Below are 20,019 nucleotides of genomic sequence, written 5' to 3'. Positions count from 1 at the left end.
GAGCAGGCATTCTTAAGGGGAATGGATTAAGTGATGTCTTTTATGGAAATGTAGATGGTCCATTTTACTTAGTGGTTCCTTCAACTCCTGTGGTTCGTTCTTCTCCATTTACATTCATTCTGATTGTGGAAACAGTGGAAAGATGTCAGGCTGGTATCTAAAGCAGGATGGAATTCCATTCCTTTCTTACACCAGAGCTAGAGGAGATGATTTAGCCAAAGTGTAAAGCCCATGGCATCTTACTTTGCTTTAATCTATGGTTTGGGGCCACAGTAACTAGAAATTAGCTCATTTTTCAAGCAAAGTAGCTATAACCAATTGCTTAATTTCCAGCAGGTGATGAGGTGGAAACCTATATTGGGCAAAGTCATGCATCAAGGTAGAAAGCCCAAACTGCCAAAATGCGTAGTCATGTACACAGCTTCAGAAAATGAAGCAACTGCCCCTCAGGCGTGTGCATGTACATTTCATACACATTAACTCTTTCTTGTTTCCCTCCAGTTAATGAATTGTGAACCTTCATTTGTTTGGTGCCGAGGCTGAATGAAAATGTAGTCCAGTGGGTGAATAAGTTACCTGGTATGACACATGTGTTTCTCACCTAGAAATCAAGAGAAATGCTGAACTCATATCATTCCTTAGGTTGAACTGTGGGGGTTACTATGGTGTAGTCAATGATACACCTTTCCTGTTCCACTCCTTTCAACTAATAAATTTGTGTACATGAATAAATCAAGTTCTCTTTAGTAATAAAGTAGGCCAATTTACATAGTTGGATCTTTGGGTAAATCAAGCAACTAGATGCAATGGCCAGTAGCTCTTCCTTCCTTATGGTTGCCAAAATGCCTTCTCTAGTAGGGTTTAAATGACATGTTTGTGTCTCTGGTCCTGAAAAGAGTGGTCACAGGAACAGCAGTATAAGAAAGGGGATAATTGGCACAAAAGGGTTAAAGCCTAGCATGTAGGGGATGAGTTAGAGGAACAACCCTAACAGGTCAGTTGCTGAAGTTTTGACTAGATAGTTTCAAAAGGGAAAAGGTTAGAAGGTACTCTTATTTGAGGTTTTATTTTGCTTAATGTTAATCGGCAGAGTCTCTGAGGCTTGTAATGCACTGCCGTTAACAGGCATCAAGGGAAATTGTTTTTTGTTGTTGTTGAATTGGATGGGCTAAAGATTCATTGACTCCACGAGGAAGGAAGCTTATTACTGCATGAAATGGGAGTATGTGAGGCAATTCTGAAGGTGAAAAGAAAGGATAGTTTAAAATTAAATAACTTGGGTTGCCTGGCTGGCTCAGTTGGAGGAGTGTACAACGCTTGATCTTGGGGTCGTGAGTTTGAGCCCCACCTTGGGTGTAGAGATTACTTTAAAATAAATAAACTTTTAGGGGCGCCTGGGTGGCTCAGTTGTTAAGTGTCTGCCTTCGGCTCAGGTCATGATCCCAGGGTCCTGGGATCGAGCCCCGCATCGGGCTCCCTGCTCAGAGGAGAGCCTGCTTCTCCCTCTCCCGCTCCGCCTATTGTGTTCCCTCTCTCGCTGTGTCTCTCTCTGTCAAATAAATAAAATCTTTACCAAAAAATTAAAATAAATAAACTTTTAAATAACTCAACCTCAGATGAACCATTTTATCTGCTGCCACATACCACTCAGTCCTACCTTTACCCCTTCTCAGAAGCCAGTCTTTTACCTGTATGTTTGAAGATTTCTCAGGTAGAAGCAGTTATAAATATGATTTTCTTGTCTTTAATCCCAGATATTTGAGAATAAACTCTGTAGTATATTATATCTGGACTGCTTTTTTAGGTCTAGGAAAGGGGAAGCTGCTTGTATTAAAAAAAAAAAAAGTTCCCTTTCGGCAAAGTTAGATGGTATATATAGGAAAACACGGAGGAAAGCTTTGCAAAGGAAATCCAATAAGATGAAGAAACTGATACCAGAGAGCATGGTCTCTTGCACAAGGTCATACAATCTAGAAGTGGAAGAACCAGGATTTTAACTTGGATCTACTGCCCCTAAAGCCTTGCTTCTTATATATACCATGTTGTTCAGGGAAGCCGAGTATTTTAACTGGGCCTTTAAGGGAAAAGTAAGACTTATGCTTTATAGGAGTAAAGAAAATAGCATTCCATGTGAAGAAAACCATATAAGTAAAAGCATGATGTCCAGGTGTATGTGTTTGGCAAGTATTTGAAAATACAGGACTGTAGTGCTTATGAGTTTGGGGCTTGAGATCCAAATTTATTTTTATCAGGCTTCAGATATGTACCCCTAATCAGACTCTTTAATGTAAATCTGGTAGCCTTATAGGAATGATTTTAGAGTGAAACTTTTAAGAATATTCCCAGTGTGTACCATCTTGAGTATACCAGTCATGTTTCTTACTTCCTTGGAGTAAGAGCTACAGAAACTTCTCCTATAAACAGCCTTTGCCTGTTTTTCTCCTTTCTGCCTGAAGGATTTACAGGACAGCTTTTAGAGATAGGCTGCTTCCTTCAAATAGCTCAGTAAGGAAACAATCACCATGTTCTGGGTTTCTGGGTGAAACTATTATTTATTTATTGTTTCATAAAAGACCCTTAGATGCTTTTGTCTGTGGGAGATAGCTGGGGCTGTGAGAATTTGCATCTTTGGAAAATTTGCTTTAGATTTCCTCTGGATATGCGGAAGAATCTACATTTTCTATTAATCTACATTGTCTACATTGTTAAGGAAACATTCTCCTGTATTTCTTGGGTAAGTTGGGCATTAACTATGTGTCTCAGCCATCATCCACCCAGCACTAGGGAAAAGAAAGCTGCTTTGCAGAGTCATGAGTCAGAGAGAATAAGTTAAAAATGGACCAAGAAATCCCTAGCTAGTTTGTGGCTCAGCCTTGCTGTTCCATCTGTCCACTTCATTTTGCTTCAGTTTGTATAAGTGACCCCTGTCTTTGGCAATCAGAAGTTGGCAGTTGCATTAGAGAGTGGCCCAGATTCTTGCCCTTAAAGGTGCCTTGGGTACAGAGCTCTCTCTCCGTGGCTGGCTTTAGTTTCCCTTTACTATGACATTGTCTGTTTCTTTTGCCTTTCCCTTTTGGGACTTCCTGATTCAATGGCATTAGGAGACCCAGTAACAGAGTATAACACACTCCCCCATTCCTTCCCTGTCCCCCCATCCCAAACAAATAAAAACTTAGGCTTACTTTTAGAAAATATTAGATTAATAAGAAATGCCAGAAAGCTTTTCTCTTGTCTCCTGGTAAGACTTAAGAGGAAGAGAAAGCTTTACTGTCTTCAGTGACAACTTTAGTTCCTTCTTTGAAGGATAGCTGTTCATGTCTGAGCTACCTCTCCTCTTGGGATGGGGATAAAACATTTTTATTGTTATTTTCATACTTTTGGAGAATTAGCTGGTGATCATGGACCTCCTTACTTGTGGTGAGACTGTTTTGCTAAAGTCTTGGGAATATATTGGTGAGCAAAATAAATTTGGTCCCTGCTTTCATAGAGCATTTAGTTCGTTTGAATAAAGCTGGAGGAAAAAAAAAAAAAAGCTGGAGGTTTGGTTAGAAATTATATTCCCTTTTGCCACAAAGTTCTACTTCCAGATTCCTTTCCCTTTCCTTGAGCCTTATTTCTTTAAATCTTCTTCCTACTTTTTCTTTTGTCACTTCCACTTTTGGTATCTGAGGAAATCATTGCTTAACCCAAGGTCACAAAGATTTATGTGTTCTTCTAAGATTTGTACAGTTTTTAGATTGTACATTTAAATCTGTGATCCATTTTGTTAATTTTTGTGTATGGTGTGGGGTAGGGGATCAACTTCAATCTTTTGCATGTAGATATCCAGTTTTCCCAGCACTATTTCTTGAATAGACTATTCTTTTCCCATTTATCTTGCCACCTGCTGCCACATACCACTCAGTCCTAATTTTTTCATAATGGCTATGTTTTCTCATTCTTTGCCCACTCAGACCTTCTTCTTCTTCCTACTCCTCTTCTTCCTTTTAAGTCCCCTTTTCTAAAATACTTTTCAGCATAAAAGCTTTTGGCTGGCATAAACTAGGTTTTGTTTAAATACCTGAAAGGCTGTGATTAGATGAAAATCAACCTCAAGATGCAAATGAAAGGAAAAACAAACATCTCTTTCTTAGCCAGTATGTTGTTGCCCATCCTACTATCTTTTTCAGACATTGTCTCTTTTCAGTGTATGTGTGTCTTCTATATGGCACAGGCCACTCAGAAACCCCTGCAAGATCTTTATCTATTTAAGTCTCTCTTTCTCAGTAAAGGCTAAAGGGCCCAGCTCACTCTGCCTGGGAAACTGGTAAGCCATGTAGCTACATTTGTGGCATTTGTGACCGGAACTTTGAGGCATAGGAGCCTAAGGATCCTCTTCTAGGAGGAAAGGAAATAATAACCCACAATATAAAGGGTTTAAAGAGAGGAAGTCACCTACAGAATGAGAAGAAGACTTTATCCACTCTACTACTTTGCTAAAGATGGACTCTGGTTTGGAGTCTGCTTTGCCCAAATGGCCAGGGTCCTTTGGAGAGTAGAATATCTATGTGTTAGTCTTCTCAATTGCCGTAACAAAATATCATAGACTAGGTGGCTTAAAAAACAGATGTTTGTTTTCTCACAGTTCTGGAGGCCAAAAGTCCCAGATCAAGGTTCAGCAAGGTCAGTTTCTGGTGAGGACTTCCTTCCTGGCTTGTTGACAGCTGCCTCTGCCTTGTGTCCTCACATGGTGGAGGGAGGGAAGGGAGGGAGAGAAGGCGAGAGAGAGAGCAATTGCTATTTCTTCCTTGCTGGGACACTCAAATTTTAGACTTAAGCATTAGACAGTTGCTACCTGTTAGGTTTTGATCAGTAAAAGGAGAGAGCTACTGTTAGAATCTATGAGGAGACCCTCCCTCAAAAAATATTCAGAAGAGATGGTAGTAAATCCCTTTAGAGATGGTATCAGTGGGAAGGGAAGCCTAAAGAAAAGAGAGAGGCTCATCATCTATAAATCTGGTATGTCATCTTTTTCCCACTGAATACTAGTCAGGCATAAATCCTATTCTAGGACCTGGCCACGTGGGGCACTGTGGAATCATAACCCAGGTGAGCCCTAGTAGGCTGCAAAATTCCTGGGGAAGGAGCAGCTAAGTATTTCAGTCACTGCAAAGGCATGTGTCACTCAGTGTGGGCGGACTTAGCCTGGTTTCAGTGTTTTGTCACTCTTTGCTATCTCAGAACAAATTTCCATTTCAACAGTATGAAGTCCTGAGAACTTTAATAGGAAGTTTCCAAGCCCTCTCTGAAATTCCCTGCTAAAGAGACTGGAAGGAGAACAGCCAGTGTCAGACAATTTTTCTTACCTTTAGGCTTAGAGCCCTGCATCTAGCATCTCTAGTAGATCAGATTAGTACTCAGATTTTTAACTGTCCCAAAGAAACAGCAAGAAAAATAAAGCAGAGGCATATACCCTATGCCCTTTGTGTGTACTGGGTTATAGACTGCTAACTGGATTTAGACTGTTCCATCTGGCTTTTTAATCGCCTGCTGAGAACTGAGGCTCTGGGGGAGTGTCACAGGGGAGGTTGGAGGATGATTTTATCCTTATTCCAGATTCCCAGAATGGCATATCTTTCATACCCTCAAGATGAATATGCTCAAACAATATCAGCATATATGCCCTGCTAACATAGATCATCTATAGATCCAGCTGACACTTGACAGGTACAACTTTGAGAAGGGAAGGAAATAAGTATACTTTTTGAGGAGAATACTTTCCAGGCTTTTCCTTTCTCTCCCTCATTCCCTATCTCTTCCCTTCCTTCCTCTTCCCCTTCCCTCTCCTGTCTTCTTTCTTCCTTCTTTCTGTTTCTCCTTTGTCTTTTCCTTTTCTTGCTTCCTTGCTTTCTTTGCTAGTGTAAGAATTCCTCGGGTAGAAAGGGAACAGAATTACAGCATCCCCATCAATTTCATTCCCAGGAATTATTTCATTGTCCAGACCTCACCAGCTTCACTGGATTGCCACCTGGGCCCCCATGGCTGCTACTCGCCCACCCACACAGACACGAAAATACTTTGGAGTTCTCTGTTCTCCAAACCTAGGCAAACGAAAACAAACAACCCTAGTTCAGTTGAGTCAGGATTTTTTTTAAACATTTTTTCAAAAGAATTTTACTAAGAAATTTAAGGAAAATCCAAAAGAAAAAACCATTATAAAACCACGAAATGAATGTATTTACAGAGTTCATATTCTTTTTCCTAAAATAACTGAGGTCCAGTTGTAGATAGATTTGGTTACTGTATTTCTTTTTCTTGATCCTGTAGCTCTTAGATGCTAAACCCTATGACTCCTACTCTCCACTTAGTTAACTTTTACTTGGTACTGCTGCTAGGTTTGGGGGTATTCTCAGTGCCTCTCTAAACTTCCTCCCCTGTCTTCTTACTGGGTTTAGGCTCCTGGTTTTCCTTTTCTGCTCTTGTTGTCATCCCTGCCAATACCCTCAAACTTTACTTTCTGAATGAGAAAAATATTTGACCCCTACTTGGTCCAAATTCTTTCCCACTTTGGATTTAGACCAAATTACAACCTTAACTTGCAGATAACATCTCAGCCCTTCTTCGAAGTCTCTGCAAAAATAAGTTACCAGAATTTTCCTCTATTCCTGACCCATTACTATCCCGTTTGATGTATTCATTCTTTGAATATTTATTGCATACCAGCTGTGTGCCAGGCACTGTGCTAGATGTTTGACATTGCTTTATTATATAAATGTTGCAAGAATTCTCTAAGATTTAGTCACTCTTTCGACAAACATTTATTTTATGCCTACAATGTACTATTCCTGGGTACTGTACTAAGTGCTAAGGTAGGTGTTGTTCCCACTTTTTCCCTCTGAGACATGTAGTTTCCTAAAAATCCAAAATAACAAATGGTCAAACCATGATTTTTTTTTGAAGTTTGGCTTATACTTTTATTACCCATATTAAATGGTTCAAGAATTTTATATTATCAATGTTATATTAAAAGAAAACATTGATTTCTATTGCACTGCCACACATTCACATGTATGCACGTACACACCCACACATTTTAACAAACTTAATTTTGGAATAATTTTAGAATTACAGAAAAAGTGCAAAGATAATACACAGAGTTCTTGTATGCCCCTCAACCAGGTTTCCCTCATCTTACATTACCAAGGTACATTTATTCATCACTAAGAAACTGGCAATGATATATTACTATTAACTAAGCTCCATATTTTATTTGGATTTCACCAGTTTATTAATTTTCTCTTTCTGTTCCAGGGTCCAATTCAGGGTATCACACTGCATTTAGTTGTCATGTCTCCCCAGTATCCTCCGGTCTGTGACAATTTCTCAAGTACAGTTTTTCATGACCTTGACAGTCTTTTTTTTTTTTTTTTTTTTTAATGATCTTGACAATCCTAAGGAGTACTGGCCAGGTATTCTATAGAATGCCCCCAGTCTGGTTTTGTCACATGTTTTTCTCATGATGAGACTGAGGTTGTGGGTTTGGGAGTATATAACAGGTAAAGTGCCCTTTTCATAAGATCATACCAGGGGTTACATGACAGCTACATGAATCACTGGCAATGTTTGCATTAATCATTTGGCTAATAAGGTAGTATTTGCCAAGATTGTTTACAGTAAAGTTACTGTTTTTCCCTTTTACTACTCTGTTCTTTGGAAATAAGTCACTAAGTCTATCTAGCCTACCCTCAGTGGGAATGGGAACCAACTCCACCTCCTAAAGGGGAGAGTATCTGCATATATTATTTGGAATTATTCTGTTAGAAAGATTTTTCTCTTTTCCCCATTTATTTAATCAATTTTATATTAATATGGACTTAGATAAACTCTGATCTGAAACCTGTGCTTTTTCTGCTACACTAGACAAGAAATGACAAGGACCTACATATACACCAAACGCATTGGATTCAGAGAACTTTATTTCAGATTGCAGAGATTTTTGAAGAACTAGATTTGATAAGACTTGGTAACCTTGAATGTGAGGGTGATAGGAAGTGTTTGAAAATGACACTCAGATTTTGGTTTGAATGGCTGGAAATAAAATTTTGGTTTGAAATTATTAACTAACAAGTATGAAGATTGGTTCTAGGCTTTGATAAAACTCAGCTTCTTCAGAGATTGTATTTAGCCTATGTATTGGTCCAGCTTTACTGAGTGCCCTATTCTCCCAAGTCAGAGCAGAGCAAACGACTTTTCTTTCTTACTGAAACAGCAGGGCCCCCTAGTGGACAGCCCCCTGGGTCCTGTTTCTTGCCTGAAGGATGCTTGGTTTTGTTTTTTGTTTGGTTGAGATTTTTTTCCCCTTAGTTCATTTGCAGAGCAGAGACATTTGATTCTACTCTTGATCTAAAAAATTTTAAGCCCTACTTATTTCAGAGTTATCAGGTTCACCCCCATGTTCAATAAAAAGATAGTTACCCTCTGACAATCACTCCTATGCACTCATACTCTAAACTAGAGGGTACTCGATACTTGTTTTTAACTCATTTATCTGCCTCTTCCATCTGATGCCATATTAATGTTAATTCTTTTTTTCAGAGCCATCATCAATCACTTTAACCCCAAAATTGAATCCTATGCTGCTGTGAATCACATATCCCAACTGTCAGAGGAGCAGGTAAGCCACTGCCCTCCCCAGAGTGACCCCTAATAGTTGGTGGCTGGGATCAAGCAGTTGTCCTCTCTTTGACAGCAGAGGTATTCTGTGACTGAGCTGGTAGCAGGAACCAAGCTTCTAAGAGCAATTACTAAGGGATTTGTTGATAGTACTTTAAATAGAGTGATGGCTTCTGCTTTTGTGCCATATGAGGGGTTTGTTTAATTATATAGAAGATATGTAGGTGAAAATTTAGTGAATTATTATTTTAGAGTGGGTGATAGGCATTTCTTTTTTTAATTTTAGGCAGAGAGTCATTTTGATTTTTAAAAATAAGAAATGAGAACTTAGAAATGGATAAAACTGCCAATTAGAAAAACTCTGAGTTCAGCTCAATTTGATGCTGTTTGGCTTATTAAAATATGAGCCCTCATTGGGGTAGATTTTCCTTAGTAATTGAGTTCTATTTGCCTTGAACAATTATTTCTGAGCAGGTTTTTCTATGGTATGGACTGAGTTGGAGATGCAGATAGCGTTCTGTGTTTGTTTTCCTTGAGTCTGGCCTGATTTCCCCTTCTCCCAAAGTGCCTGCACTCAGTTCTGCATTATATAAAAGTACAGATGGGGGGTGCCTGGGTGGCTCAGTCGTTGGGCGGCTGCCTTCGGCTCAGGTCATGATCCCAGAGTCCTGGGATCGAGTCCCACATGGGGCTCCCTGCTCAGCGGGGAGCCTGCTTCTCCCTCTCCCACTCCCCCTGCTTGTGTTCCTGCTCTCGCTGTCAAATAAATAAATAAAATCTTAAAAAAAAAAAAAAAGTACAGATGGGGCATTAGCATGGCATGGGATTGAACTTGATGTTTCAGAATGAGACTCTTGAGTCCTGTTTTTAAAAGCACAAAATGAGGGCGCCTGGGTGGCTCAGTTGGTTAAGCGTCTACCTTCGGCTCAGGTCATGATCCCGGGGTCCTGGGATCGAGTCCCACATCGGGCTCCCTGCTCAGCGGGAGTCTGCTTCTCCCTCTTCCTCTGCCGCTCCACCCCCCACTTGTGCTCTCTCACTCTCAAATAAATAAATAAAATCTTAAAAAAAAAAGGCACAAAATGAGACATTCTGTTCACACAATCTCCTTTCTTTCGCACCCAACTCCCAAGATGGAGGGCCCGGGTAGTCATGAGTTGAGAGTTCAGGTATAAGTTCCAAACCAAAAAAACATACTCTGTTCTCCCTTTTTTGCCAGTGTATCAGTATAACCCTTCTCTGAGTCTTTTGCTGGTACAGCGTGCCAGCTCTGGTGTGAGCCTGTGTTCCAGTGTTTCTAAAAGCTCTTCAGCTCACTCAGTGAGGCAGCAGGCAGCCTTTTCCCTGACAGGCTTCTCAGTATTCCCACCAGTGGCTCTGTCCTCAGCCAGATGGATAGGACTCTATTAGTCTATCAGTTGTTCCCTTTGACATATTTGTTCTCTTTTGTGAGGCCAGCTGTGAGATTTCCATCCTCTTATTTAAACTGCTTTTGTAAATGGCTTTCATTTTCTTTTTTCCATGAGTACTGTGTTTTGATGCCACTGCTCTCTGTGAGGTGCTTCAGGATGCTACCTTTCTCCTGTTGGACCAGTTCAGATCAGTTTACTCTATCATTTTTATGCAAAAGAATTCGACATCTTGAGTTTTATACGGTGAAAGAAAGGGTGACTTTCCTACCACAGTGAGCTCTGGTTAGTCTAAAAGCTTTTAAAAAAAAAAAAAGGACACATTTTCCCTGTCAGCCACGTGCAGTATTCACCCCCAGCAGCTTGGGAAGGTCAGGCTGAAATCCTTCTCCAGCAGTAGCAGCCACAGGCCAATAATAAAAATCCATTCTGGCGCGTGAGGCAATCTGGAAAAGGATGATTAGCAAGCACGTGTCCTCACCCTCCTCCAACTTCTCTCAAAGTTAAATGAAGTGATGAAAGTGCCTCTCAAAAAGAGTCCACAAGCCAGAGATGAGGCGATTTCTGTGTGGAGGGAGAGTATACAGCCCTATTCAAGAATGGGGAAAGGATAGCAGCTCTCAAAGATTTACTTAGGGAATAAATAATTACATGCCTGCTGTTTACAAGGTGTGGTGCTGGGTAGTGGGGATAGTGGTGAATAATCTTAAGTGTAGTTCTTGATCTCACAGGGTTTTTGTACACTTAAGTATCTCTCATAGCAATCCTTTTCACTTAGGGAGTGGGGAAAGGGTGATACTATTCTGGGACCCTTTTCAAAACTGCCCTCAAAATAGTTGTTGCTTCTCTTCCCTAACTGACTTTGAAGGGCGCTAAATGACAGCATTACAGTGCACTTGGTTTTATTCTCAGCACTATCAGATTAGAAGTATTTGACTGCCTTGTTAATCTCCAACATGTGTTGGAGCACTTCTCTCCCTTCACTTATGAACATCAGTGCTAATATCACTTAATGTTAAGTGTATTCACAACTTCCCAAAGAGTTTTGGGATCCAGTAGGGCCCTGCAGTTGTTAGCAGCAAACTAAGTAGAAAGAAAAAATCAGGAACTCAATCCCCAAGTGGATTCTAAAGTACTCCTAAAATAAAACCTAAAGACCATGGATAGGTGTTAACTGGAATTTATAGCACTTTGCAAAACAGCAGACAAGAGAGGGCTCTTGCTAGGTCTGTGTGCCCAGCCAGCCATTTTGTTCTGGCAAGAGATTTGTGAATTTTTGAGTTCTGACAACACCCAGATATATTCCAGCCTCTGTCTGAGGCATTTCAAGGTGATGTTTGTAAATTCATTATTACTTCTTAAATGAAGTCCATTCTCTCACACACTGGAACTGTTTTTCAGATTTCCAGGAGATCCATAACATTTTTCTGTTACTTTCATTGGCTTCATGGAGGGCAAAGCCTTTTAATCAGTCAGTACCCTCAGTGTGACTGAATGGTTGTACATTATCTAGTATAATAAACTGCATGCATTTTTATATTTTATACACAGATGTCACATTTGTCCAAGGTTGATTGTGGAACTTGTTCATTTTTACCCCTTTTTTGTGTGTGGTAAAATATACATAAAATTTACCATTTTAGGGGTGCCTGGGTGACTCAGATGGTTAAGTGTCTGCCTTCGGCTCAGGTCATGATCCCTGGATCCTGGGATCGAGCCCCACATCGGGCTCCCTGCTCTGCGGGAAGCCTGCCTCTCCCTCTCCCTCTCCCACCCTCCCTGCTGTGTTCCCTCTCTTGCTATGTCTCTCTCTGTCAAATAAATAAAATCTTTAAAAAAAAAAAATTTTACCATTTTAACCATTTCCAAATGTAAAGTTAAGTGGCATTAAGTATATTCACATCGTTGTGTAACCATCACTACTATACATCTCCAGAACTTTTTCATTATTCCATACTGAAAGCCTATGCCCATTAAACAATAACTGCCCAATTCCCCCCCTCAACTTGAAGGTAACCACTGTTGTACTTTCTGTCTCTCTCTATATGTCCTTTTTTTTTTCTCTCTTAAATAGGGTCCATCTTGGGGCGCCTGGCTGGCTCAGTAGGAGGAGTATGTGACTCTTGATCTTGGGGTTATAGGTTCGAGTCCCACACTGACAAATAAATGAATAAAATCTTGAAAAGAAAATATATTTTCACTATAGTAAAATATTTAACGAAATAAATTATTTTAGATGTTATGCAAAATGAAAAAAAAAATTTTTAAGAAGGGGAGCTTGGGTAGCTCAGTCAGTGAAACATCTGACTTCCGCTCAGGTCATGATTTAAGGTCCTGGGATCAAGCCCTGCACAGTGCTCCGTGCTCAGCAGGGAGTCTGCTTGTCCCTCTACCCTTCCCTACCTCCTGTGTGTGCACACGCACATTCTCTCTCTCAAATAAAAAAATGACATACTGATTTACTTCAGCTCTAATTTCCTAATAGGTAAGAGAGGGCTTCATGGTAGAACTTTTACAGAAGATTTTCTAGAGCCCTGAATATCTAGAGTACATAGTCGCAATTTAGGATTCAAGTCAAAGCCTTCTCTGAGCACCTGATTGCTTAAGCTTTTAGTCACATTCATGACAAATTTTGTGACTTTGAAATATCCCATTGGAAAACAAATAAATGATTGGCCCACCTTGCCTTTTTTTTTTTTTTTTAAGATTTTATTTATTTATTAGAGAGAGAGTGCACAAGGAGCAGGGGGAGAGGGAGAAGCAGACTCCCTGCTGAGCAGGGAGCCTGAGGAGGGGCTCTATCCCCAGATGCTCAGATCATGACCTCAGCTGAAGGCAAAGACACTTAAGGGACTGAGCCACTGAGGCACCCCCCACTCTTGCTTTCTTTAGCCTTCATTCAGCTATTAGTATTTTCATTTAGTGCCTGCTCTGTGCTTCAGATTGTGCTAGGCATTTGAGGAATACAGAAGTATGATAAATGGCCTCTGTTCTCAAAAGGTGGAATAAATTCAAGAGATGGCTTAAGACAGTTTATTGATAGCTGACCAGTACTAGCAGTAGGATCTGTGAGCTCCTGTTAGAGGAAGATCTCTGTAGGTTGTGGTGGTCAAGAAAGGCCATATGGAAGAGAGAAGAATTGGGTGGACCTTCAAAGAGCAGGGATAGGGACTGGATAAATGAAGAGGCATAGATTGTAAAATGTACTCAAAGCCAGGACCTGAAAAAAGATAGAAAGAGGGGAGAAGAGTCCCAGAGTTTCTGTAAACCTTGTCCTTGCGTCACAGGGTACCCAGAGGCTGGCTGACTGAGAAATACAATTCAGGGGCGCCTGGGTGGCTCAGTCAGTTAATCATCTGCCTTCGCTCAGGTCATGATCCCAGGGTCCTGCTCCCTGCTCGGCGGGGAGCCTGCTTTTCCCTCTCCCTCTGCCTGCCCCTCCCCCTGTTTCTGTGCTTGCGCACTCTGTCTCTCTCTGTCAAATAAATAAATAAAATCTTTGGGGGGAAAAAAAGGAATACAGTTCAGTCATTTAAATTGTCATCACAACTTCCATAATCCCTGATGTACTGATTCTCATCTCTGTTCTAATTGTACTGCCTTTGAATCAATTCATGAGTGTTCATCAAAGGCCTAGGATGAACCAGCCACAGTGCTAGGCAGTGATGAGACCTAATGGGCAACCAAGCTTTTTTTAAAAATGCTGGTAAAAAAACACATAGCAAAATTTACCGCCTTAACCATTCATTTTTAAGTGTATAGTACAGTAGTGTTGACGTGTGCATGTTGTCGTGGTTGATCTCTAGAACTTTTTCATCTTGCAAAACTAAAGCCCTTTCGTTGAACAACTTACTTTTCCCCCTTCCTCCTCACCCCGGCAACCACTATTATACATCATTTTTCTGGGAGTGGGCAAACCTCTTTTGAAGCTGATGTACCTTTCAGCCAAGTGGTCCAGGAGCCTACTAAAAACTTCTCTACATATAGACTTAGGAATTTTCCAGGAGGATCAGCAAGGTGGTCTGCTAGCATCCCCATATATCACAGGACCATAGCACAGTGTAACCAGATTCTTAAGTTTTCTACTTTAGGAATTTTATGGAGGTTTACCCCCCATTATCTCTTTAAATCTCAACTCTCACTAGGGCTTTGGATTTTGGATTCAGAGGAGGCATGTATAATGTTGTATATTACAAGAGGTACCTTCAAAAGTATTATGACAAAGCAAAGAATCTAACTTATTTGTAGGAGTAGATTAAAGTAAATTAGGGAAACAAAAAATGCTTCGTATCTGAATGAGTGAAGGTTACATTGGAAGCTACTATATCTGTCTATTAGTAATCTTTCTAAACCTTTTGATTTTCTCCTGATCCTAAGATAAGAGCCATTACAAATAAATGCTAGGCATTTAGAAATCCTAATGAAATCTAGCTTTATTTTCCCACAGAGGAGTAAGATAGTAATAAGAGGAAAGCCCTAGTCCGTGGGGCAAACATTGTTAGGGGCTCTGGGTGGCACCCATTACTTGAGAACATCTAGGAGGAAGCACAGAAAGATCTCGGGGGAGATAATCCTAAGAGCTTCAGGGTTTATGAGGAAATGGAGCTTGATACTTCAGCTTTAGAGTTGGTGGCCCTTGGTGTGCTAGTATATGTTTAACAACTGCTGACAGAGGTGAGTGTTGGGAAGGGGGCTGATTTGTAGTGTTGGGTGTGAATGCTCCCACTATGGCTACCAATGTGAAGCCAAGTGGCTCTCACAATGCTTGAAAATTTAACTGTCAGCTGTCACAGGCCAAGCGTGTATGAGCCAGCTCCAGCACATCACTGGTTGTTGAGGTTGACTGGGAGAAAAGGGGGCTGTAAAGCTATGAGGCAGGGCTTTCTGAGCAGAGGTAAGTGTACCTTACTTTCCCCTTGGGAGCCACTGATAGAAAGTTCTCCCCAGGGCAGTTGAGACCTCTCAGTAGCCCACTCTGAGAGCCCCTGTGATGTTTTTTCATCTTAGAGCAGGGCCTTAACCACCATGCAAAGCAGCCTTAACAGAGACACATGCTGGAGATCTGAGATTTAGGATTCCTATGATAGCCATGACTCAGTTTCTTGTACATGGCATTGTGTTTTTCTACAACAAGCTGTAGTTTTGCACTGCCTCTCTATAACCCTGAGTGATGGTTGCTGTGCAAACTCCTCTTGAGTGTAAGCATGGGACACAGCATTGGCTGTGTGACCCTACCTTCTCTGTTGCCTTCATTTAGACTCCAGCTTTCTTTTTTTTTTTTTTTTTTTTTTTTTTTTTAAAGATTATTTATTTATTTGAGACAGAGAGAATGAGAGAGAGAGAGAGCACATGAGAGGGGGGAGGGTCAGAGGGAGAAGCAGGCTCCCTGCTGAGCAGAGAACCCGATGCGGGACTCGATCCAGGGACTCCAGGATCATGACCTGAGCCGAAGGCAGTCGCTTAACCAACTGAGCCACCCAGGCGCCCCAGACTCCAGCTTTCTTTCAGTTGACCTGTTTAGCAGAAAAAAGTTTGGTATGAGTTGTTCATTAAGTGGGTTCACTAAAGCAGGAAAGACAGAGGCAGAGGCAGAGGGATTTTCTTACAAGCTGTTTAACCTTGGAAATCAACTTTATGTTATATAGGACATCATGAGAAGGTCCACATAAGAGTGTAGGCTGATGGTATGCTGCTAGGATCAGGAGGTGGGCTGCACCGCCTAAGAAAGGAGAGATGATATCTTAGATTTTAAGAGGACATTAATAGATGAAAGGAACAGCTAATAGTTACTGATCTAGGCACTTTGACATAGGTTATTTACTTAAGCGATATATCAACCGTTTGGGGTAGGTGCAGTTATCATTTTTTTTTTTAAGGTTTTATTTATTTATTTTAACAGAGAGAGAGAGAGACAGCGAGAGAGGGAACACAAGCAGGGGGAATGGGAGAGGGAGAAGCAGGCTTCCTGCCGAGCAGGGAGCCTGATCATGACCTGAGCCGAAGGCAGACGCTTAACCGACTGAGCCACCCAGGCGCCCCGCAGTTATCATTTTATAGATGAGGATGCTAAAGAGGCTGAGTAGTTTGCCCATGGTCCTACAGCTGCTAGTGCAAAGCCATAACATGATCGTAGGTCTGTCTGACACTGAAGTCTGAGCTTCTTCCACTTCATCAGGCTGAGGCATGTGTGACAACCTGAGCTTGCCAGGTATTCTAAAGGAAGAGGGAGGCCAGGGATAGGAAGGTGGAAGGAGAAGCAGGAATGGTACAGATAACAGGGCTTATTCCTGGGGGATGGGGAAAAGGTCCTGGTTTGGGAAGAGACCATTCAGTTGAGGAAGTTAAGTACTGAACAGGGGCTTGGGGAGTTTGCCTGCCAGTTAGGCAGAAATGTCTAAGTAGAGGCTCCTGGCACATTATGATAACTTTATAAATGAGGAAAGAGTCTCTTTATTCCATCAAGCAGGTCTGCAAAGTTACTATGAGAAATAAAGTTTTTCCACACACCAAAGGAACATGGTGAGTTTAAAAAAAAAAAAAAAAGAGGGGCGCCTGGGTGGCTCAGTCGTTAAGCGTCTGCCTTCGGCTCAGGTCATGATCCCAGGGTCCTGGGATCGAGCCCCACATCGGGCTCCCTGCTCTGCGGGAAGCCTACTTCTCCCTCTCCCACTCCCCCTGCTTGTGTTCCCTTTCTCGCTGTGTCTCTCTGTCAAACAAATAAAATCTTAAAAAAAAAAAAAAAGATTTTATTTTAATAGATAATGTATTTATGTGGTCAAACTCTAAAAGGTGGCACACTGAATTTTAATTGTTTTTAAAGTAGTAGTTCCATTTTGCTGAAACAACAGCAACAAAACAAAGACTCAAAATCAATGTCCCACAGCCACGCTAGATGAATGCAGAGGTCACTGGTGAAGAGCTCAGCTTAATATTCATCTCTGCCACTGACAGCATTTTCTCTAATTAATTATGAATTTTGAACTGTGCATCACATGAACTTCTGGTCTTCCTCCGTCAGGCTTCATTGCCAGTGAAGCGTCATCGGCAGTGCACAGAGGAATAGTGTTGCAGCTTATAGGAATTCCAGTAGTTGTCAGCTTTCCCAGAGGTTATAGGAGACGGCAGCCCTTGCTTTCATGGTTTAATCTAAGAAGGATCCTTTGTTCCAATTATTAGATGAGAGTGTATAAGTAGGACTTCCCTCTTCAGTTTGTTTTTTAGCCACCTCCTTCATTCCAAATAGATCTTTGGGAACTTTTGTTTTATTTCCACTGCAACCGCTTCCTCGGGAGGTAGTTCAAAACTCTATAAGGTGTGCTAGAAAGAGGATGATTTGCCACTGTGCTAACATCAGAAGCCAAAAATGTTGCCATGCAAACTTTTATCTGTTATAGGCTGTGCTAATTGGAAATGTTTTTGCTAAATACCATAACAGCACTTTGACCTTTCACAGTGATACTGTGCAAAGGAAGTTGCAGTCTTAAAGATCACCCACTCAGCTAGAGGGAAACTGTGGGTAGCCCCCAACTGGGATTTCTGTTAAAAAATTCTTTTAGGGAGGGATAGATAAGTGAGGCCTGGCAGGGAGGCAGAGACCCATGTCACATTGCTGGTGAGCTAGGATTAGAGACAGTGTTTTCTCTCTCCCTCCCTGAGATGTGATGTTTCCAAACAAAGAAACCTCAGGTGGGGAGGACAGAGACACCCGCCTCTTGGTTTGAGCTGGGAGAAGTGTCCTGCCTACAATAAGCCACAGAGAAGGAGAAGGCCTGATGGATATTTGTGTCATGATTCCCCCACCCCCATTATCTTGGCTGCCTCTTAGTGTGATTGCATGCCTTGCTTGTGGAGGGTAAGGGCCTGGACACGTTGGATCTGTAATTAGTGCAAAGAAAAGCTTCACAAGGGCTACCTAGGGCATCAGCCAAATAAAGTCAGAGAGGTGGGGCAACTGCCCAGGGAAATTAAAGAGAGTCACTGTCACCACTCCTTTAACCAGCTGATGGCCTCTCACTAATCACCCACTGTGAGGTTCATTATCTGATCCACGTTACTGAAGGGCAGAGCCAGTCTGTCAGATCAATAAATCTCAGGGCAGTGGAAAGCCCTTTAGTAGCAGGCTTGAAAGACATGAATGGACTGGGAGAATTGGCCAACTTACATTGGTTCTGAAATTGAGTTTAGTCCTGAAGTATACAAGATGAAAATAGAGGGAAAAAAAGGGGAGGGGGAATGTCTACGTATCATATGCAGGATGGCTGTATAGAGGAAACAGTTACCTTTTAAAAGGCATCATCTTTTTTTTTTTTTAATCCTTAGAGATTTGTGTCTACCTTTTGGATCCTAGATTCCAAACAATTATATTGGATGACTGGGCCCTGGAGAGAGATTCAGGTTATCTTGGATAGAAAGTCACTGTAAGCACACCAGTGGAGGGAGGGGTGCTCACTCAGTAGAGTCTGATTTTGTTACCAGGTTGTTATTTGTTCTAATTCCTGGGCTTTTGGCTTGTTTTCATTGTTTCAGCCACTTTGGGCTAAAGTGTTTTGAAAAAGAACCAATTCTTACCTCTTAAGGAAGCTCTCAGAATCTCCTTGGTCTAAGAATTCTCTACTTCTGAGTGTCTTTGGTTAGTGCAGTAAGACAGGGAATGTATGCCCTCGCCTCAAGTTCCCCAGATTCATTTTTTTTTCAGTGCCAAAGTACAGAAGTATCTGCTGTGTGCCAAGCCAGGGGCTATAAAAATGTAAAATTCATGCATGCCCATGAAGACTTCACAGTATAAGAATCAGCATCACTGCTTTCTTGCTTAGACCTTTGCCTATGTTTCTCCTGTAGACCTCAGCTGATGTATGTGACATGCTTGCAGCAGCCCGACCTGACCCTTTAGAAACCTAAGATAAAACCTTCCCGGGGCGCCTGGGTGGCTCAGTTGGTTAAGCAAGCACCTGCCTTTGGCCGGAGTCATGATCCCAGGGTCATGGGGTCGAGCCCTGCGTCGGGCTCAGCAGGGAGCCTGCTTCTCCTTCTCCCTCTGCAGCTCCCTCTGCTTGTGCTCTCTCTCTCTTTCTGACAAATAAATAAATAAATAAAATCCTTAAAAATAAATTTTAAGAATCTTAAAAAAAAAAAGAAACTTAGATAATTGATTTTCTTATTTTCTTTTTATAAAAGATTTTATTTATTTGACAGACACAGCAAGAGAGGGAACACAAGCAGGGGGAGTGGGAGAGGGAGAAGCAGGCTTCCCGCTGAGCAGGGAGCCCAACGTGGGGCTCAATTCCAGGACCCTGGGATCATGACCTGAGCTGAAGGCAGACGCTTAACAACTGAGCCACCCAGGTGCCCCTGATTTTATTTTCTAATATAAAAATTTAATGTTATAAATTTCCCCTGTGTTAGCAACACCCCATAGATTTTGGTATGCTGTGTTTTCATTTTCATTCATTTCACAGTATTTTCTCATTTCTTTAGTGATATTTAGAACTGTGTTGTTTCATTTCCATTTTGGGGGATTTTTCATATAAATTTCTGTTATTAATTTCTTATTTTTTCCCTGGTAGATAGAAAATATGATTGATTGATTTCATTCCTTTTAAATTTACTGAGATTTGTTTTATGGTCTAGTATATGATTTATCTTGGTGAATGTTCTGTGTGCATTTTTTTAAAAATATTTTATTATTTATTTGACAGAGAGAGACACAGTGAGAGAGGGAACACAAGCAGCGGGGAGTGGGAGAGGGAGAAGCAGCCTTCCCCGCTGAGCAGGGAGCCTGACGTGGGGCTCGATCCCAGGACCCTGGTATCATGACCTGAGCCGAAGGCAGATGCCTAATGACTGAGCCACCCAGGCACCCCTTCTGTGTGCATTTTAAAAGAATATGTTCCCTCCTTAAAAAAGAATATGTACTCTCCTATTGAATAGAGTTTTCTATAAATGCCTTTAGGTCAGTTTG

General features: G+C 41.4%; 1 protein-coding gene across 3 annotated transcripts in view; it reads left to right on the top strand.

The window, feature by feature from the left end:
• The window catches only part of ARMH3 (armadillo like helical domain containing 3), a 181,025-nt gene that overhangs the window by 142,221 nt on the left and 18,785 nt on the right, over nt 1–20,019 (top strand). For all 3 annotated transcript variants that reach the window (XM_064595201.1, XM_045878674.3, XM_064595200.1), the window contains one exon: nt 8,575–8,653. In XM_064595201.1, the coding sequence (XP_064451271.1) occupies nt 8,575–8,653 (79 nt within the window). The remainder of the gene's footprint in view (nt 1–8,574; nt 8,654–20,019) is intronic.

Source organism: Mirounga angustirostris, unplaced genomic scaffold (assembly GCF_029215605.1).
Source record: "Mirounga angustirostris isolate CCGP_5_RB_7025 unplaced genomic scaffold, mMirAng1.0.hap1 SCAF_6, whole genome shotgun sequence".
Classification (NCBI taxonomy): domain Eukaryota; kingdom Metazoa; phylum Chordata; class Mammalia; order Carnivora; family Phocidae; genus Mirounga; species Mirounga angustirostris.
The sequence above is the reverse complement of the archived record's forward strand: the minus strand, read 5'-3'. Positions and strand labels throughout refer to the sequence as shown.